Source organism: Callorhinchus milii, unplaced genomic scaffold, assembly GCF_018977255.1.
Source record: "Callorhinchus milii isolate IMCB2004 unplaced genomic scaffold, IMCB_Cmil_1.0 Scaffold17, whole genome shotgun sequence".
NCBI classification, from domain to species: domain Eukaryota; kingdom Metazoa; phylum Chordata; class Chondrichthyes; order Chimaeriformes; family Callorhinchidae; genus Callorhinchus; species Callorhinchus milii.
Genome location: NW_024704758.1, coordinates 11,843,907 through 11,866,749, shown reverse-complemented (window position 1 = coordinate 11,866,749; position 22,843 = coordinate 11,843,907). Strand labels below are relative to the sequence as shown.

Genomic DNA, 22,843 nt, shown 5'->3' with positions numbered 1-22,843 from the left:
ACCAAGTCTGATACATTTCTCTAATCGAACATCAGACTAATATATTTCTTTGATGTTCTGTTCGGATTTTGCATCTCTTAAGGCAGGGAGTGCATGTGTCTGGGAATAGAGAATCCTTCCTTTGAGCACAAAATAAAACACATCCAGGCACTGCATGGATAGAGCTGCAAGCACTTAGTTCCATCCCAATATTCCCATATCCTGGTACGTGCAACCCCTTTCACTTTTACACAATAACCTCCATCTACCCTATCTGAATCACGTTGCCCAATTACTGGCAATTAGTTCTGCTGTGAATTGATTGCTTTTACTAATGAGGTGGAGGTTGTTCCTATCCACTTCACTAGCAGCTCTTGATGATCATAACTGAAATTATTCTGCCCAGGTAGGATTCAAACCCTGGTTTTCATGAGTCAGAGTATTGTGTTCTATTCCACTGCATGCTATTATGATACCTTTGTGCTTCACGCTAGATTTTCATAAGAAATAATGGCAAAATTGAAGCTGGCATTACCGCATGAAGTGAAACGATATTATTTAACGTAATTACCTCAAAACCTTTGGGCATTTAAGTTAGCTGCCACTTTACAGACCTTGAAGTTATTCTCTACTATCTACTAAAGGCAGAAGAAATGAAGCTATAATCATTTTGATTCTTCTTTTCCATAATCTTCCTGGAACGATTTGGCCTCTTTGTATTCCACTGGAGACATGCAGTAAATACACTAAGTAAAGTAACTATAAAACTACTTAGTAAGTGCAGTCAGCAATCCAGCTTGGGCTACTGCAATTTCAATCATGAGATTGGTTTGGATGCAGAAGGTCCTTTGTCCCATCTGATCCCTCTTTCCAGGACACTCACTCCTACTATCTTCCCACCACAGCTTCAACCTTTTTTTTTAAGAACATAAGAACTAGAATTTGCTAGCCGAAACAAGATAAAGGTTCACCTAGTTTGCTTCTGACTATCCTGGCAGTCGCTTCAAGCGACAGGTTGTGTCCCAAACTATATACTGTATCCTGAGATATTATTATCTAGTAGAAATCTATCTAATTTGTTCTTGAAACAAATTACATTTTCTGCTTCCACCATCTCCCTAGGGAGCCTGTTCCATAAGTTTACTACTCGCTCACTGAAGTAGTGTTTCCGCACATTTGTTCTGAATTCAGCTCTCTTCAATCGCAGGCCCTATCCTCTGGTTTTACTGTTCAGTACAGGATAAAACAGTTTATTATGGTGTACATTATCTAGTCCCTTCAGAATCTTAAAGACCGTAATCATATCGCCCCTCAACCTTCTCTAGCGGGAACATTCCCAGTTTACCCAATCGCTCCTCATAGTCCACTCCTCCATCCCCTTGATCATTTTGGTTGCCCTCCCCTGTATCCTCTCAATCATTGCAACATCTTTTCCCCTCAATCGCCGCAATATCCTTTTTAGGATATGTCCTGGCCTCAACCACCCTTTTTGGCAACCTGTCCCAGTCACTATTCATATCTTTACACAATAAAAAAGTGCTTAAAAAGCACTTAACACTGCTTAAAAAATTGTCAAGTAGAATATTTTGGACAGCAGAAAAAAAAATACAGTTGGATAATTCACTTTCTTTTGGTAATGTTGACAAGCCCATCTGTTCCAATAAACCTCTTTCAGATGAATTCTGAAAACAACTCCCCCACTATACTGTGGGCTGAATCAGTGGTTTAGTTTTCATTATGCTGACTAGAATAGTATTGTCCACCCCTTATCCCACTCTGAGATTCATCATTACTGTGCAACCGTGTCACTGTTATCTTGTTTGCCCATTATCATGTGTTGTGGGTGTCAACTGCATGATGCCCACATAAGTATGCATCATCCAAATATTCACAACTAAATTTAGTCGCATGCACAATATGAGGCGATATATTGTTTCGGTAGGCGCTCTCAGGTTCCTCGTAAGAAAAATAAGAACAGACATGTCTCCCTGATTTTGACTTGTGCTTGACAGAATTCATATTGTATTGATGTGCGACTAAAAAAAAGGAAATCAGTAAAAATGATTGTTTTTGATTTAAGCAAATCTGATAAAATATTAAATAGAATTATTAGATTTTTTTCCAACACAATTCCTGTAAGAAGCATCCAACATTCTCTTTCAAATGGACGAGAATGAATGCAGTGCAGTTCTGCCTGAAGTATTAAAGCAATCTGACAGTAGGCTTCAGCATACTTTGTAATGGGATTTCAGCTATAATGAGACATAACAAGAGAAGTAATGAATAATTTATAGTTCAGCCTTTTCCTTCTCCGACTTATACTGTAAATGCTATTTATATTGTCTAGGTGCACATGCATTATAGGAAGCATTGAGTCCCAATTTCATACAACAAAATATACAGTGAAACATCCTGTTGTAAAGTACTGATTCACTTTTAAAGCAATAAGGCTTACATTTAATAAGACTTGTTATTGTATTCCACTTTCAACAATTTACATCTGCAACCAGGCAGTAAGTATGGTGAGATTGCAAATGGATTTGAGATGTGCTTAAGTTTCTGTTTTTAGTTATCATTTAAAGTGATTTGTATATATTTGCAAGTGATTATATCTTTACAAAACTGCATTAGATTGTGAAACCTAACTGTACCCTTTTTGCTTTCCTTTTTTTTCTATAATTAACTGGATGAAGATTAGTTCACAATCAAGATAGTTTGTGTGGAAATTGTTTTTAAAGACAATTTACAATATCAAATTTGCAAGATCATTTGTTTTAAGAACACCAAGGCGTTACTTGGATCTGTGACGCTCTATGCCCTGGTCTTTTAACACAATATATATATATAAAATATATTTTATTGGCTTTGTTTAAGTCAGTGTCTTGGGACATCCTCCCGACATGAAAGGACCATACAAATGTAATTTGTTGCTGTTGGTAGTCTGACTGAATATCCATTTAATCTCAGAATGGTATATTGCCTTACAGGTCTCATTGATGTGTAGATCTTCTGTAGTTATTCCAGAAATTAGGAAGTTAATTAGAAAAAAATTGCATTCACTAAATCGCTGGAAGTCAGCATCATTAAAATGCTAAATTATTTGGTCGTATTCCTTTTAACATCAGTGTTATGAAACAATAAAATCATACATGATTTGCAGAAGATTCTAATTTAAGGAGACTATTGTCAGCATAAACATCCTTTGTTTTTCAGACTGGAACATTTCCCCAATATTTTTTTCATAGTGATTGAGCAGAACAATATTCCGGATGTCGACTTCATGATAGAATGAGAGACATCTTTGCTTTCAAGAAGCCAATCCAAATTTTACATTATCTAGATAGAGTTGCACTGGGGTATTCAATATGAATGAAGTACTGTTAAATAAATGTCTTCTTTTTTAAAACATGATTACATTTTTGTTATTTGTTATAGAACATTAACTTTCTTAGTACTGTGCAAGTTGTTCTGTTGTGTAAAATCTCATTTATGTGATCTCTCTTCATTGTTTTTATTCCTATGTGAAACCCAATCAGTCCTTGAAAAGTTATGAAACCGTTGCCAAAAATGATGTTCAGAAACTTTTGGAAATAAGCCAGAAACAGAAGTAAGTCCCAATTTTATTTCCTGCCTTTACGTCAGAATTCTGAAAGAGTCTGTAAGGTTAGTTAGATTATTTCTGCTGGTTGGTGAAAATGCAGCAAGGAGGCATAACATTCAAGATTACTTGAAGCCTTAGGGGAAAGGTTTAGGATGTGCGACACATTACTGAAAGTGGTTATTGTAGAAGAATCAATTATGACATTTAAAAGGGAATTAAATAAATCATTGAAGTGTAGACATTTATAAACAGTGTGCGAAAAGAGAACGGAAATGGGAATAGAGTAGATAAATTTAGTAAAGACCAAGCACAATAGCTTCCGTCAGTACAAAAAATTCTGTGATTCTATGCATTAGTAAAGACTAATTTAAGTCATGTCAAGTTGTTATGTCATGTCACCTTATGTCGTGAATGAAGCCAAATATAGCTATGTGTTACCCTTGACAACAGGAATATTGGTTTTAAGTTATGTTAAATGTGCCCTGAAGTGAGGAAGTACAGTATACCCCTTTGTAGCTTGTGAATGAAGCTTCCACTAGCCTTAAAATATTGTTTTGTTTGGTGATACAGGGTCTAACTGACACTGCTGGTTGAAGTCTTCTCTTCGCCTACATCCTTATTACATTAGTAATGTTATGTTCAATATGACAAGAGACAACACCAGAACATCTCTACTGTACAGTACATTCACAAATGGTAAAAAAAATCAACTCATATCTGGATTATATACATGATTTGAGGATAAAATGCATCTTCCTAAGTAAAGGATTACATATAGTTAGCAAAACTCTTATCTTGTGTGAGTTGCAATAAATGCAGGGGAAGGTGAAACATTTCTCTGTGTTTCAATAGCTGAAGCAAAAAACATTGGTTGAAAAGACTTGTCTATGGCTCTTGTATTGCAACCCTCCAAAGCTTATTGATGTCACTGAAAGTGAATTATCAGAGAGCTGTCGTAGTTCTTATGAGAAAATGTAATAAGCTTTTCAAGGCTGAGGCAGGATCTAGCTATTGGATATTTTTCGTTACCATGGTCTGGTTCTGATTTTCCAGTTCTGAAGATCATTTTGTTATTTGTAAAGAGGCCAAACTAATGTCTTGTTAGGTTCACATAGCAGTGGGGTTTAGCTAGAGCTGAATTGGGTTTCTTGATATGCAGAGGCTCACAACATTTCTTCACAACTTGAGGACATACCCACTCCCCGTATCGCTATTGAGGGATCATCAAGATATATTAAGAATAAGAATTTTGTTTGACAGAGCTTATCATGGAAATTGCAAAAGGTTTCTAAATTTGCATCAGATGCAGATACATCTGTTGTAGCAAGACATCTGGGACACAAGTTGGCTATAATCAGGATATTTTTATACAAAACAAATCCCTCCCGAATATCCAAACCTTTCAGTTGTAGCAGCAACCTTACCTTGGAGGAGAAGGTTCCTGCTGCATGGTTCAGATTGGTTCGTGAAATGAGTTAATTGTGCATGAGGCTGCAAGGCATATGAGTAAGTTGCATAGGAAAATTAGGAACGAGGAGAAAGTGAATAAACTACAGTTTTTTTTTTATCTAGTGGTTATCCTAGTCCAGTCACAAAGGCAATGTAAAGCAAACCATTGAATTTTACACTTTGTTGGACTGATTTCCTCATTTACTTTGCTCAAAAGCTATGCTACATCTTGCAGAATGACAACAAGGATCATAAGCAAATTGGACTTGTTCATTATTAAGCCATTTGCATTTTGGTCACAAGAGAAACCATAACCTAATCAGTTAATATACACAGTTTCATAGAATTTAAGCTATACCAGATGAACCATACTTTAGACCACAGTTACTTCAGATCAATCCAGGAAATGAACAAAATACAGTACTGTGCTAATTCTGCAGTCCGTTTCACTTATTTTTCTTGTTATTCCGTGTGTATGAAATTAGAAAATTTAAACTTATTTTTATATTCAAAAAATCACTAAAAATCACGGGCATTTGGTTCTTGTTCTGCATGGACTTACTCCAGATCATATTTAGAATATTAAATATTAATAAAAATAAATGGAATTCCTTGATGAGAGTTAAAATGCCTGTGAAATCAACACTTTGTCCTCGAGGATCCCGATTGATGTTACATATTCAATACATAATATACTGTGCTACAAGATACGATAAAGTTTGGTGGGTTAGGATGGTGCTGTAAATAGCAAAGCAATCGCAACACTAAATGGTTTGAAGCAAATTTAGTGCTTGATTTGCAAAATGGACTGGTATTTCTGAAGGTTTTCTGCATTGCAGACAATATTTAGAGACATCAGTTCCTTCTTTTCAATCAGGGACGAAATGAAATCTCTGCAGGAAGCCCTTCAAAAGCAGGTCAATGAAGCGGCGTTGAAAGCAGAAAAGCAGCAGGCCGGGGTAAGCTATCCAAGACATAATGCTTATATTCATTTTCTGGCTCCGTTGCACTAAAGAGATAAAAACTGCAGCATCGTAAAACTTGCTTTCAGGCTTTTTTTAAAAAGAAAAAAAATCAACTTGTTTGTTCTGCTCAATGCTGCAGTGTTGTTTTGCTATGTAACCTCAGTGTTATTGGTCTGGTCCCATTACAGATAAACTTCTTGAAAGCAGAAGTGGAAAGGAAGAGCAAACTGATAAAAGATTTACAGCAAGAGGTAAGAATGTGATTATCTCTGCGAGACTACCTGAGGGTTTAGGCAAAAAAGATAAGCACTCGACAGATAAGCCTTTAGAATGTCATATAAGTGTGGATTCCCATGTTGTGTGCCACGATTGGAGCTCGTATTGTGATGAATTTAGAACAAATCATGCTGTGCCTTCTCTAGTGTTGCATCGCAAAGTGTCATTTAGTTGTCATCAGCCTGGCTCAGTCGGTGGCACTCTCACCCCTGAATCAGAAGGCTGTGAGCTTCAGCCCCTTGTCAGGACTTTGAACTCACAAGTCTAGGCTGACACACACCTGTATACGAGGGATTAATTGCATTATTGGAGTAGCAGTCCTTAAGATGAAGCATTAAGTCAAGATATCCTCCTGAGCAGGTGGATGTTCAGGAAGATCCTATGACACTGTTCAAAAAGAGGAGGGAGTTTCTCCTGGTTTCCTGGTCAACAATCTCCCAAATAAAATGAATTACTCAAATCATGGCTGTTTGGTGCTGACAACATTTTTTAAAAACCATTTAGGGATCGAAGTTCAGTGTAGTACATTAATTATGTAAATTAAGGTCATACACTTACCACGATGATAAAAACACACATTTCAGCATTATTTGGAGAATGAATTGTTTAAGGTAGTCAGAGGAAGGAATGACCAAATTGAAGAAAAGGCACTCCAGATAAACCTTCCCTGTTAGGTGTGAATACAAGTGGAACTCGCTAACATATCTCTTGCAGGGCCTTAGCCACAACAACGATAATATATTTTCCACAGAACCTTTCTGAGCAAGGTTGCTTTAATTAGAGTTGAATTATAGGCTGTCTGCGGATGCAGATATGTCCACGGAAACCAGCTTACAATTCCCTAAATTAAATTTCCTCATTGGCCATTAAGAGCCTTTAGAGATTGGAGAAGTGTCCTACCTGACTGGATTCGAACCTATGTCCCACGGGGATACTCATTCTTTAAATTAACTCCAATGATAAAAAGGAGTTGCTTGACGTTCAATGTTAAATGTGGAAGATAATTGCTCCATATTACAACTATGCAATGACTCAACTGTTCACTTGTGATTGATGCCACTAAAAAAGACAACTTAGAGGACATTTTGGAACACTGAAGTCTTTGAGTACTTAAAACAGGCATTTTACCATCTGCTAAACTCGTAATGAATAGCACTTTCAGCTTAATGATAAAAAACACTATCCTAATGTTCGGAACCGGTCACGGTTTATGAGTATTGATGCAGTAGATATTTCAGATTAATGCTGTACCCGTGCCACCTTCTACAGAGAACAAAATATGTCTTAATCAAATAAATCATTGTCACAGTTAATTTTATGGTGAGAGCTTATAAATACAGAAAGCCAGCTGCAGAGACTGAAGTCAACAATTTGTCAAATTCTCCAAAGCTCTAAAATGTTACATACATAGAGTAAGTGTATCCAAAAAAGCCCAACTCCACACAAAAATCTGCAACCCTTTGGTTGAATCAACGCCCCAAGTGAGTCTGTCAGAGTCAGTCGAGGTATAAGTTTTAAAAGTGGTAATTCGCTTTCAAAGCTATTCTCAAACTTCACTTATTTAGCTATTATCTCCTATTAGATTGGTTCTATATCTATGAGCCTTGGGCTTGATTTTGGAGATTGGTCCTCAGTCTCTACTTCCTGACTCTTCTCTCACTAGATGTTGCATGTTGACTCTTTTCCTGGAATACTTTATACGAGGTGATAATCGTACGGTTTGCTTGAAACTTCTCTTGCTCTGAAATTCTCGTTTTCCGTTCACTCACCCCGCATGTTCTGGTTGGTTGTGTCAGCAAAGTGTTGCTATTGTGCCGTGATCGCCTGCACTCTGGCTAAGGATCTGTCCATCGTTCATTCACTCCATCAGGTTTTAAGATTGTTCAGATTAGACTGTTTTCTTCATGTTCCCGTTACGTTTGACCCATTTCAGTCGATTGAACCTCTTTTTCTGCCTCGCTGATCAGCACTTCATTTCTACACCTTGGATATATTTTGCTTTCTTCTTCTTCAACAAATTTACTTCTGCTTTGAGATTTTAAGGAACAATTTTTTTTTTTTGGCTGGTGGGGGGTGGGGGGGTCGGGAATGAAAAGTTGCAATGCAAATACACCTAAAATACTTTGTGGAGTCCTGTAGCTCAGTGGTTAGAGCACTCGCTTTGCAAGCGAGAGACCTGAGTTCAATTCCAGGCAGAGGGCGAAACCTTGGGCAAGTTTCCTTACTCCACACAGAGCCTAATTAAAATCCCTCCAAAAACCAAAAACAATAATGAATTGGTCATTTTCAATCCACGACTGTTTGTGGGACATTGCTGTGCGCAATTGGCTGCCGCGTTCGCCCACAAATATACAGTCAATTCACTTTACAGTGTGTTCTGTGAAGCGTTTTGGGACGTCCTCCCGACGTGAAAAGCGCTATATCAAATGCAAGGATTATTATTATTATTTTATTATTATTAAAATCAAAATCTTACGAATTGACAGTGAAAATGTAAATATGAATTCAAATGCAGGTCAACGATCTCATTTCAATATCACAATAATGTTTTCCTGTGTTTAGCTAAAGTTGCGTTCATAAATAAAACATTTTTACTGGAGTAAACGATTTAAATTAAAGGCTGCATTTCAACAAAATCATAACTAACCCATCAAGTAAATGAACTTCACTTATAATTTGAAATATGACCCAACCGACTAGTGAGTAATTCTGAATATTCAAACAGGTCAAAGCGCGTGAGGTAGAGAATCACCTTTAATCTGCACTGCCAACACACGTTTCCTTTATTACCCATTTACACTTGATTTGATGGAGAAATTAATGCACTGCCACCACAAATCAAAGCTTTTGCATTTTACAAACTCCATAAATTTTGCCCTTCAAAGCCATTCTGAAGGACCACCACTTCAGGGTAGATTTCGAGGTTAAACAAATTACGAGGCAACAATGTGTAAGTCAGCAGCAAATTCCTACTGGAGTCAGTCTCCTCGTTACCATAGTGACATCGTCGTAAAGGAAGATGTCGTACGCAAACAACATAGCAATGGGCACGTGCAGGTTTTCAGGGGAGTTGCCACTGACAGTAAACAGGACCTCTCTCTCTCTCTCTCTCTCTCTCCCCTGAATTCAGATTTAATTCAAATACCAGATCATCTCATCTCTTTGATTATGTTTTGAATTTTTATTTCTATCTACTTTGTGATTCAGATGGTCGTAAAGGGACTGTATGGTTGGTGCTGTTTCAGAGAAACGTGGGTCCATTTCCTGGTTTCTGTTCCCTTCCAAATCCAAAATTTACCCGCGTAATGATATAATGAGGCTACTTATCCCATCATTGTGCAGGGGACATTGCAGGCATAGAGTCGAGTAGTTTCTGTGTTTACCTTTATAACAGTCACTTAATTTCCAATCTATTATATTTTGAAAAGCACATCAAGGTGTTTTCTTCAATCCGAGATGCCATCCCATATGAAGGGAGCTATATAAATTCTAGCTATTATTTAATTTTCACATCGACTTTCCATTTAATCATCCAGATTCCCAGACAATCACATTTCACTGCTTCTTGAAGTAGTTAATGCTTCCCCCCAAAAAAAAAATTGTTTTAATTTGCGGAAGAGTGAGAGACTTGATAGATGAAAGACATCAAGATCATTTGGAAGTCAACGTTTCATTATTGGGGGAATCAAAAAATCCCTTTCAGAATTGTTGACCCATTGATTCAGATGAGGAGGCAATGCATCTAGAATTATGAAAGAGGTCTCAATTAATAATATTGGACATGATTGATGCCTCTGGGCCAGTCAGAAAGTCAAATGTTTATTAATGTAACCATTAATTAAAGTCAAGCAGACCTTTTAAGCAATATCTTCACCAAATGGTTAGCATTCGCTATCTTGCTTGCCACAGAGCAACACCAAGTTAGCAAAGCGATGTTGAAATATCTGTCCTTGCATATTTGAACAATTCAATTTTTTTAACCAATGAAACAATTCTCTTGTGCAGAATAAAAGCCTGAAAAACAAACTGCTATCCGGAAACAAGCAATGTGGGATTCATGCAGAAGAGGTACGATTAATTTAAGACGATTTTCTGGATACACTTGAATAAGTTAAAAGTATCTTTTGGCATTTTAATGAGTGCTGATACCTTCCATCCCTTCTTATCTTCCTCATGCAGTCCAAAAAAATCCAGTCGCAGCTTAAGGAGCTACGCTATGGGAAAAAGGATTTGATATTTAAGGTGAGACTATGATTATTTCAGAAAGCACGATTTGCATAGGTAATGTGCAAGTCCATGATAAGACTTCTCAATTAGTTTTACATACATGCTCTGAAACGCCGCAGAGTCTGATAGATTCAATCCTTTTCCAGGAATCTGGACGAATGCTTATGAGTTATAGCAGCAAATTGCAACTGATCATAATGAAATCAACTGGCTGCCATTTCTGGAGGAATTCAGCTTGCCAGCTGATGCTCCAGACAGAGCTTCTATTTTAAATACAGTCATTACTTATAAAACCCCAGTTAACTTGTTCAAACCCTGGTGTTGTACTTCACAATAAATCCAATTAACTGATTAGGAGGCATCAAAACAGTAAATATTGAACTGAGAGTTATGAATAGTTGCCTCTGATGGCATAAGGGATGAACTAGCTATAAATGTTTCAGTAACAGAGACATTATAAGAGGGAGACTTTTTAAAGTTTCAGACTGAGTGCAACAAACCTGAGTGCGAATAATCTACCTCTTGGGTGAAGTTACTGCATACATGAGGAAATTTAGGGAGAAAGGTAGAAAATACTAAATGCATATAAGTATCAGAAACCCCAGATATACATTGAGCCAGACTGATAATTGATGTAAAGGGATGAACATTTTGCCTCTGGAAAGCATGAGCAGAGTAGTAGATCACAATAATGATATTAATAATCCTTGCATTTAATTATAGTGCCTTATCACATCATCAAAATATCTGAGTGCTCTGCACAGGATTTACTGTGCACTTGAGTGACTAGTTTTTAGGCAAATACAACAATCAATTTGCGCACAGCAATGTCCCACAAACAGCTATGAAGTGAATGACCAAATTTTATCTGAGGGATTATAATTTAAGTGAAACAGAAGTGATTGGTGGATTACTCCTCTTTAAACGTAGGGGAGGAAATAAAGCTAAAATACAGGGGAAATGAAATGACCTTAGCATCCCATAGTCAACGCCAGTCTGCATTTCATTACAGAAGGTTTTGACTAAACAACTGTGTGTTCCATGACTACAGAATACCACATCCTATACTGTGTTCGTCTTTCTCAAGAATATTAAAATTGGAATTGATTAATTCCTTGATTTATGTTTCTTATAGAGGCAAACAAGATAAATGCTGGAATTGCGAGACTCCAAAACTTATATTGTTTTTCAATTTCACAGTCAACTGATTCAGCAGGAAATTTATGACCAAATTTATACAAAATATTAAACTTTGCATTTGCATCCTACCTTTTCACATCAGGGGGCATCTTAATGTCATAGAACTGATGGGAAACCTTGTTTGATTTTGTCAGGGATACATTTTCACTGATACATAGACACTTCCTCTGTGGCGCCACAAACATCATTGAGCTTAGTTTCTACTAAACGTCCATCAGATCTGTCTCAAAGCTTGTCCACTGCACCCAGCATATGAATCTGCCAGTGGCAATTTGTGGCAAGGATTAGGATAGATTCATAAAAATTACAGTACAGCCAGGACCATTTGACCTAATGGCCCAATGTTGATGTTAGCTCCTTCTCCAGAGCTATATAATCTAATCTCAAATGCCTATTGTATCCCCAAACCCTTTTTATATAGATTCTTCTAAAATATTGTGTTGACGATTGTTCCATTCCCCTGAGCCATTCATTTGCTGCTGCTCTGAGCCAAAGTTTGTTGAAGAGTATCTGTCTCAGAAACAATAGAAACTTACAGCAATGAGAAAAAGAGAATTTAAGAGGGAATTTAAAAACATAAGATTTTCAAAACATATAGAGAAATTATCTATCAGGGTCAGAGGCTGTATATGACATTATTGTGAGTTTCTGCAGAATTTTAGGCAAGAGGTGGCTGCAGGTTATAAAGACTATAATTTAAGCTTTTTTGTTTAATTCAATTTGGATAAAAAAAGTAATTCAGGAGGCACTTAGAAATTCACCACATCATTTCTTGCTCTTAAAATGTAACAGATGACAGAAATGCTGAAACATTATTTTAGAAGAAATAGGAAGTTGTGCCCCATTAATCCTGCAGACAGTAATGAATTAGCAAATGGATTAAGAATAAGGCATTATCTTTTTTTCTTTAAATTTTAATAGTAAGTCAGCTGAAATTCAAAGGCATTTTGATTTTTAAATTGGATTGTTCTACCCCTGACTGTAATGCTACAAAAATAGATATGAAAATTGGTAAATTTTATGGATTATGCAACCCCTAAATTATTATTAATTATTATATGTTGACAACGCTTGATATTAAATTTCCCAAGGAGCAAGTTTTCCCAATGTTTTCTTCAGTGCAAAAATCATGAGTCGATATTAAATCAAACGTGGAAAAAGAACTCTTTAGATCAAAATTCCAAGTGCATATTACACCTTAATTGAATACTATACTTGCACAATTTACATTCACTCAGAGCATTTCACATCAGAAGGATGTCTCAAAACACTTAACAGCACTGGCAGGGGACTCGAGCTGGGGGTGGGAGCAGGAAAGATGACTCAAAGTACAATCAGATCTTGAGATGTACCCTGATCGAGAGGATGGAGGGAGCAAATGCAATCTACGACCAGAACCTGCTACATTCGACTGGCAATTATACAAAAACAATATTTTGCAGTCTCTCTCTTTTGTCACTGTCTAGAATTGAAGTTCGTGTCTAGTTATGGTTACTCACAGGAACACAATATAGAGGCTGTGATGCTATAGACTCCACTACCTGTGAAATAATTAGACTGGTCAATCATTGTAGATTGAGCACTCGTGGTAAAAGTAAATACAGTAGAATATTAAGGGCATTTCTTCTTTGGAGATTTATTAAAGCTCAGCTGCAGATTTCCTACAACAAAACTGCTCAGGTACATTCACTCTTAGAAATGCTGCAAAGATACTCTATAGGTTTCATTCCATTATTCCAGCTAGGGATGCACTAGTTGTAGAAAATGTAAATCAGACAATCACACCGTGTATTTTTCTTTTTTAGATAGTAGAGAAGTCAATCCTGCCCACCCCCAACCAAAAAAAATTAAAGCCTCAGCATTCAATGCATGCATCTGTACGCGGGTGGAAAGCAAAGCTATTTCTTATGGGATGTGTCTCGATTTAGAGTTAAGTAGCAACAGCTTAAAAATCAATGGTTCTATCATAAAACACAATCAGTTCCATCTCCAACCTCCTGCAGCCTAAATTGGCACCTCCAGCAGCTCAAACAGTAGCGCATCTTAAATGTGCACAGTGACACTTTCCTGGTTTCGGGAAAAACAATCTCCTGGGGAAAAGGTTAAAGATAAGCCGTTTGTCTAAACATTAGCTTTGGAGAGATCAAGCACCAGAGAATAATTTGCTTCAGTTCTGTGTTTTCATTTAAATCTTTAGTGTGTCCAATTATTTTCTATTTGTTTTTCCCTATTGGCATTGCACTTATTGGGGCCAAAACAAGTACATTTACATACAAATATAACATTTCATAATTACTACATATTAGCCATAGTGCAAATTTGGAGGATTGTTTGCCATTCACGGGATAAAATAGGTAGGACCATTCCATAATTATGAGAGCTATTTGTCCTGGAGAATGGAATATTATTTGTTCGACATTCAGCGTCAGGTATAGCATGACAGATACTGAGTTTATCAAACAAAATGAAGCAGACATCAAGGGATTCAGCAACATTGCCTTTATTCTGCCAATGAATGCAATGTTGTACAAGAACAGATCCTCTACTTTGCTCAAGGCTGGCAACTAACTGGCAATGCTGCGTTTTTATTAAACTGATAATATGACTGTATAATAATCAACCGAGCAGAAGTAGAGATGCACTCCCTGCTCTGGCAATGTCCCTGGATTCTAATCTCAGAATATTGCCAATTTAGCACCAATTAGTACCACATTAGGTTTTTCGCTATGAACTCGTGTCCAATGGGGATTGGGACGATACTGCACAAAATTATGCCGTGCAGTACTTACAACCAGCAAAGAGAACAAGCTTTCATCACGCTAATAATCTGTGCTGGATTCGAACCCGAGTCTCGGAGGTACATAGGCAGTTTTCAAAACCATTAGGTTCATCAGTATCTCCTAGTTTGTTTTTTTATATGCAGCACATTTCAAATACATTTTTAATTCCATGTGTTATCTCTTAACGAGTTTAATTGCAGCTACAAAATTATGATCAAGATTTGATCCATAAGATATTATCAACGTTTCTCCACAAAAAGAGCTAAACGAAAACTGCACTCTATATTATTTACCAAGTGGGAAGTTAACAAATGTTAAACATTTTGTGGTGACAAAGTTTTACTTTTACGGATAGCTGACCGAACGACTTGAAAGATGGAATTATTTTAGTGCGGGAAGCCAGCTAGTTGATGTCAAGACTCTGTGCTTCCATTGATAGCTTGGGTGCACATCAGACCCACACTATCAGGGAAGCCCCACTCAATCATGTTGCTTTCTAATGGGGCTGCCCTGTAAATTCAATAATAATAATAAATAAATAATAAATAATCAGTGCATTACAAGGAGGATAAGTAAATTCAGTAAGCAAAGGCCATGTAATGATTATCAGTGCGTAAAAACTATACCATGCTGTAATAGGCAGACAGACTTTGAACTACTCTGGGCTGAAGTGAATATGTTGTTGCTGGTATACTGAAGTGCAATTTATTGAAGCTTTTTTTTCCTTTCCAGGCACAGCAATTGACTGATCTGGAACGCAAACTGTTAGCAGTGAAACAGGAATTGGAAAAGACAGCAGGAGATAAGGTGACAAAAGTTTATGAATGAGGACACTGAGTCAAGTTTTCAAACTCTGACAGTTGTGCATCCTTTATTATCTCCCTGACACTACTGTATGACATTTCCGCTTTTTCTAAGCTGTAACTAACATCCAATTACTTGATTTACCATATTTACTTGAATCTAAGGCTCCTCCAAATCTAAGGCAGAGAGAGATTTTAGCGGATTTGGGGAGGAGAAATAAAGGAACTTTACTACAATTTTAAGGCTTCGTTGGTTTCAAGGTACAGACCAATTTTGTATACTTTGTGAGTATATTCTGTGAAGCGCTTTGAGACATCTCAAAGACGTGATAAGGCACTATATCAAATGCAAGGATTATCATATATTATATTGTATAGTTGTGGATTTTTTTTGTCTCTCTTATCAGACAAATCCCACCTTCAGTGAGGCAGGATTCCAGCTTATACAGTACTACACATAGGAAAGAGAGCAAAAATATTTTTCAGTCTTGAAAAACGCCCTTTATTTTTATCTGGTGCAAGTTTTTGACCTTGAACCCTGACTATGACAAACACCTAAAGTTTGTTCAGTAGACAGTTGCTCACGGCTGTCGCTCTGTACAAGCACAGGGTTATGCTGCTCTCCCTGTCAGAAACCTACCAAGCAGCAAATGCAATCCAAGAATTTTTTTTCACCTTCTAGCATAAATCCTCCTTTGTGAATCATTGTTGACACCAATTTTGGTGGGAGGTTATTTCCAAAAGGCATTGCCAAATCTTATTTTGATGAATAATTTATAATAGAGAGGTTTCTGATCAGTCACAGTATTTGATAGATTCTGAGGTGGTTTTTGACTGTACCTCATACTAAAGTATCAGTCATTGATGAAGAAACATTAAGAAAGCTACTCCCAGTCAAGTAGTAATGCTGCTGATATCATTACCTCTACACCATTAATCAGAAAGACTCCTTAACATGCCATAGCACTACAGTGGAGGTAACCCATTGTGAATAAAATAAAGATAATACATGAATGGCATTTATCTACAATTTGTCAAAGGAACGGCAGATTGCTGCTGATGCACAATGACATTTTGTCCGGCAGTATCAATCACATCAGTCATCCAGATTAAGAATCCAACACGACTTGTGTACATTTCAAACAACTGATGAATCACACACTGGTAGTGGTGCTGCAGTGGTGGCAACATCAATTTATCTGACTAGCCTCCCTCTGGATTTGCCCTGTTTTACCATTCTACTTCTAAAGAGCTGGTTTATTATCCAACCTACTGTATAAACACTTAAAATAATGTTCTCTTCTACATTTCCTCTGCAATTTTGCACAGTTATGAACACGATAATGTGCATGAAACAGCTCTCATCTTATATCTTGTTTCACTGGAGAATAATTAACTAGCTATTCAGTGACCTTATTCTCCACCCATAACTTCAAAGATAGGGTTGGGTGGAATTGGTTTACAACAGTCAAATCTGATCCACATCCATCCCATTTCCATGAGCTATAACCTGTGTTGCGTTGCATTTAAACTAAGAGATACAACTGATCTCCTCACCATGCCATTATGTCCATTAAAAACAAAAAGACAGAAAAAACAGCCAGTGTAAAAATGGAATAGCATATCAACCCTGGTAGAGCCTTCAGACAAATGACTTAGCTTCTCTCAGGCTTATCTTTTTGGCTACTTTCCAACTAATAATCTAATGATCAAATCATGTCTCATTATATTCTAATTAACTGTAAGATAGCAGTTGTGAAACAAAAACACAGCATGACCCCATAAAATACCATCCAGCAAAATCAACCTATGGCATTACAAAAAGGGCCACAAACTTCCAGTTAACACAGAACCCCATATATAAATATATACAGGAGGTAATTGAAGCTTTCATGTGAATCCAACATGCAACATCTCCTGAGAAGGTCCACAACTATCAAAGCAGCAGAAATTTTACATCCACTTTCCCAAAGTTCAGGATGTTATTCGCTTCATATCCTTTCCAGTACAAATGCTCCACTGTCTTATGAATTGCCTATGGATGCATTTGCTTACATTCAATGCTTGATCATCTCAATTCTAAGATAAGAACTCCTGTTCGAATGCTGGATATTTATTGTATCTGCAACTTCAAATTGATCTGTCCTTTCCTCACTTGGAAGTGCTCAATCGACTGGTTACACTCTCGTTCACAGGAGACCTAACCAATGTTTGTGATGAAACTGCAAACATAACAGAATTGCAATTTGGTGCAGGTGATGGAAGCGGCAGATGTGATTTTTGACTTGTGGCTAAGCCAGAAATGTATCCGCAGAGAGAAAAAAAAGAACAATGTAAATAAGATGTCACTCCATTTTCAGAATCTTACAAAATTACAATGAAATACAAATGTACCCAGACAAACAATAAATATCAACGCAAAAATGAAAAAGAACAGGAAAACAAAATCTATTCCATTTATTCTGCTTCACCATTTAAATACGGTAAAGCAGAATGCGATGTACCCAAGCCTTCAAAAGGAATTCCCATTTCTACATCTGCATGAAACTCACAGAGTTTCAAATTTAAAACTATAGAGATTTTCCTTCTGGGTGTGAATACATCGTAGTCCTCGACTAGGTTGACTTCCAACAACATTTATTGAATACCATCGTATCCTTTCCTTTGATCTCTTTGATAGCATTGAGTTGTTTAGACATCCACCTCATTCCTTTGACAGCAGATATGGGATTTAAAGAAAAAGTGATCACCACTAAGCACTTTCATTTTGTGTGAGAGTGTTCACTGACTTTCTTCAATAAGTATCAACCTCCCACTGTTTGAACTGAAGTCAATCTCTGCACACTGTGATGTATGGCTTGTATCAAAAGATTTTCTCTATGTCACCAAAAGTTCTTAAGGTGCTGACACGTGTTGGGTTGACTTTGTTTTTGTATCACTGCGATACTGTCAAGATGTTTCGCTTCATGCCCTAGTCTGCAAATATAGGCAGTAATAATCAAAGGAATCAGATTAAATGGTTTGATGGGATTTAATCAGTATGTGATCTTCATTGTCTCAGGAGTCACAACTGGAGGCATTGAAGGAAGTGGCACAGCTCTGCGTGTCTGGAGTTCTGAAGAACCAGACTCCCTTCACGAGCATCATTCCCCCCAAAGCTGCTGAGAACAGAAAACTACTGCTCACTAAAAACAGCTCCAAGGTTCCATTTTATCCAACTGACAGAAAAGTAAGTGATCTAAGTCTCACACACTGTGGGTGACTGTATCAGCTGGAAAGTTTTTGATGTGTAGAAATGTTAGTATGCAGTGACTGCATGTCTTTCAACAGTATATTGCAGATAGCTACAATGCTGGACTTTAATTCCTTGGTTTCGTCGATTCAATGAATCGCGTTATTTAACAAAATAGGGAGGCAGGGGAGGAAAGAGAAAGGAAAGGTGCATCATGAATCTACATTTTAGATCATTAATAAAAAAAAACAGTGCTCACTAAAGCGATATAAAACTAATTGAAAAAACATCCATCTTCAGAATAAGGTCAAGCTTCCTTTTTCGAATAGTCAAAAGAATCAATTGTATTGATATTTGGGGTTATAAATGGGTGATGCATCCCCTTCAAGCTGACGGGGTTGATAATCATAATAATCAGTGGAGTGGTCAGTATTTGTCTTATTTCACCAGAGCTGTTTGCCAATATCGAACAAACAAACACTTCAGCTCGAGAAACATATTGCCCCCTTTCTGTTTATTGCACCAATTTTGAAGCTGTCGTGAAAAACAGAATGAAATCGAGCTGGGCATTTCTTTGTTCACTTTCTATTAAAAGCTTTGGTCGTGACAGGTTAACTTTTTTTAACCTTTCCTTTTTCCTGCGTCAGTTAGATCAAGGTCTCTCACTATGAGATGCAGCCCTCACCGGCAAAGGTGGGACACTGTCTTCACTACTAAATGGAGTAAATTGGAACAGCACAAGCAAAACAAAAGGGATAAATCTGTACGTCTCAGCCCAGCAAATGGTGTTCTTGGTTGGCTTATGGACTGAATCTGTCTGATGTTTGCTCCTGTCTGGGGTGGGGAGTGGGAGCAATGAACTCAGTAAAGAGATTTTGTTGATCGCATTGGCAGTCTTAGGCAATTTAAAAAATTGAAACTGCAGTATTTTCTTAAAGTGAGCTGATATTGCTTGCTCGTCATAATTCTTGTGCATTCCTGTTCCCTCTGGTTTTGCCACTAGAGTCTTACATATTCAATATGGGGGCAATATGCTTACTCAACATGATTTTCCAATACAGCATCCAGAATAATTTTCTTTCTGCCCTGTACCATGTGCAGTAACTGAATCAGTTCCCTGCACTCCCTTCAATCCAGAACTTGGCTCCTGAGATTAAGCAGAAATTGTTTCAATTTAAAACCAAAGCAACCACTTGAAAAATAATGGTGTACTAAACCTCCTGTGGAAACCATTAACATTCAGACATTTTATGTGGACCTAAGGAGAATATATTTTACACAACAAAAAGGAAATCATGTGGCTCACTGAGCCACCCATTGAAAACTGTCACCTTGGATATATCAGGCTTCCAAAAATGTCAACGTAACATCAGCTTTGACTAATTTTTGGAGGGCATAAAGAGAAATCTGTTCTCATTTTGTCTGCACTCTCAACCTCATTTGGTGTAAAGTGCAGGTTTTTTTTATTTGTTAAAAGTTTAATTAATTTTGATGGAACATAATTTCAGTGAGAAAGTAATGGCTGGGAATTTCATTACTACAGCGAGCTGGATGCTTGCCAAACTTTAGCACAGATCTAGCTATGCTTCTCACACTGCGCACTCCCCTCTTCCGTGAGAATGTTACTGGCTGCAGCCTAATCAGAGGTGCATCAAGGCACATTCATTCCACGGTTTCCTCATTGGACTTCAAACATTAGAATCTGTTTGATGGGCTATTGTTCCTGCAATGTAAACTCAGCTGTAGGCACAAAATAAATGCAGACACTTCAGCAATATTACAAAACCTCGGCAAACTTCACAGCCTGGAGGTCCATAGGGCTTTGTTTCAAGGAGCATTACTGCTTGGGAGGGAAATTATTTTGTAGCAGACAAACAGTTTAAGTTCCATCTTTTTTTTATTGGGATAATAAATAACACAACACTGGAGCTAAACTATAAATGGGATACACCAAATAACTAAACGAGCACATGATAGAGGTTTTGACTATAATGCGTTAGCACACTGAAGTTTGCTTCGGTTAGAAATCCAGTAGGAATTCGGCAAATCTACATTTGCGTTCAGTGGGATTTGGGCCTTTCCAATAGGATCTATAGTTTAATTTCTAGGATTTCATATACAAACAAGTCTGGCTTATGCTCTAGAAAGCACCTTTGGGCAGCTTTTTTTAAGGTGTATAAAGTGGTGACGTCTTAGTATTTACTTCAGTGATTCATTGGGAGACATTAGCTTGAATTCACCTCAGTGTGATTGACTGCAGCAAATTTGCACATCCTCAATTTCTGCCTCATCAAATAATAAAATGACAGCCTCACCACCCAAGGGTAAAGTGAGTGTGCAGCTGCATATGACATTTTAAATGAAAAGAGAAAAAAATGTGTTGCATATATGGATGAGATGTTAAAAGAGACTCTTGTATTGTTTTCTTCAAGGATGTCTTTTTTTTTACTGCACTGACCGCTGACTTTATTGCACGAAAATATGTTGGCTGTATACTTTTCACAAGTTGTATTACCAGTACAACATGCAGCCTAGCATGCTGCAACTGTGACCTATCTCAAGAGGGAGTGAGAAGTCAATGGCAGTGCCAACTACACAGCCATGGAGGACTCCAGTGACATAATTAATGGATGGTAGTGCTGTTTATATGCCAAGTTAGATTCAATTATATTCTTGTTTGGTTCGAAATGTCAAATTAGTGGCAATGGATGACAAACAAAATTGGATTTGATACGCACTGTGCAGTTTCTTTCTGATTCTCCCACTCCCCCCAGCTCCAGTGCCTGAAATCATTCACTAGAATGGAGTTATAAATCTTTTTGTGTGAAGACAAGGAATCTAATAATAATACTGAAATGGCACAATTAATAATGCACAGGGAATCGTGAACTCATGCATTTTCCCAAATGTGCACATTTGAATTTTCCCTCAATTTTTCTTTCTTTAATGTCACCTCCATTTGCTTTTATAAGGAACAATTTGCTCATGGGTGGGAGTTGGGGGTGGGGGTGGGGAGTCAAACCCACCCGAGCATGGTTGGCTCAGTCAGGACAAGAAGCAACTAGAATTCAATCACCTCGGTTCAGATTTCCTGTGAAAAGGCAATTTTCTCTGTTGAACGAGAATTCCGAACCGCACACCAAACAGATCTGGAGCTGAGCCAAGGTGTCAGCTACACTAGTGGCATTTTGAGTGGCTCAAACTCAGCACTAATTTCCAAGTAGTAGGTCACTGCAGATCAAACTCACCCACATACAGATCATTGTATCGTCCCTCATTATACTCAGGCTTCCTTCTCACCACTCGTATAAATTGTCAAGAAATTAGTCATCACACTAACTGAATTTGGCCAGTTGAGTCTTTCAATCAAACTGTATGTCCTCAGTTCCAATCAATTGAGGAGTAACAAATGATTACCTCCATTTGCTTACATTTTTTTTCAGGACTGAAATTTGACAACTACTTTATTTCAGATCAGCGTTGCAGTTTAAGAGGCCACGATGTAGAAAATGTTGCTGTATTAACCTTTTCACCAGCACGGACATATAATAACAGGAGTTAGGTTTCAACTAGATGCAGTCAGGTCAACTTTTCCACAGCATTAACCCAATGTCAAGCAATGTTACAATCCAGCAAATAATAAAAAAAATTAAATAAGAAGAAGCCAGTGTTAAACCAAGATCAAAACGAGACAGATTTAGATAGGGTTTCTGCTACTTTAGTGATTTTGACATTTCTACAGAACTGGTTTAAAAAACCTAATGACCGAGGCTCTGGCTGTTGTTGCATTGCATTGCATTGAACAACCAACCAAGGTACCTCAGAAACCCCCAGCTGTCCTGTAGGTGATCATTCAGCTTACACGTCCTCAATCACAACTTGTGAACGTTGCAGGTTTTTAAAAGTATAATTGAATATTTTGTGTCTCAAGTAAAAATAGCATTGCTTCCACTGGAGAGCCCCAGCCCAACCCCCCACCCAACACAACCAAAACAATATGGCTGTTCCATCATCTTGATAAAGGTTAGAATGGTTGGTTTGAATCTCTGCTCACTATACTGGAGTGCAAGGCACCTCTCTAGCTGACAATGTAACTGTAGCTGACGCTCAAAATAATTGTTTCAGAGAAGAAAGTAAAGGCACATAGCACACTTTGCCCTGTTATCTGAAGCGGGGGAATGAGCCTTTATCTAATGAAAACCACCTGTTCAGGACCGCATTTTCTTTATCAAGTTCATTTCACTACACATAGGACTCGGCTATTTTTTTGGCAGAGTTCCTGCTTACAAAAGGCAGCCCGAAATTAATGCTTTGGGTTGAAGTTAATGGTT

The 22,843-nt window shown here is 37.5% G+C and overlaps 1 protein-coding gene across 1 annotated transcript in view; it reads left to right on the top strand.

The window, feature by feature from the left end:
- luzp2 (leucine zipper protein 2) overlaps positions 1-22,843 on the top strand; it is a 67,548-nt gene that overhangs the window by 27,504 nt on the left and 17,201 nt on the right. The window contains exons 4-10 of the mRNA XM_007887861.2: positions 3,516-3,586; positions 5,907-5,988; positions 6,183-6,245; positions 10,276-10,338; positions 10,450-10,512; positions 15,210-15,284; positions 18,342-18,509. Coding sequence (XP_007886052.1) covers positions 3,516-3,586; positions 5,907-5,988; positions 6,183-6,245; positions 10,276-10,338; positions 10,450-10,512; positions 15,210-15,284; positions 18,342-18,509 — 585 coding nt within the window. The remainder of the gene's footprint in view (positions 1-3,515; positions 3,587-5,906; positions 5,989-6,182; positions 6,246-10,275; positions 10,339-10,449; positions 10,513-15,209; positions 15,285-18,341; positions 18,510-22,843) is intronic.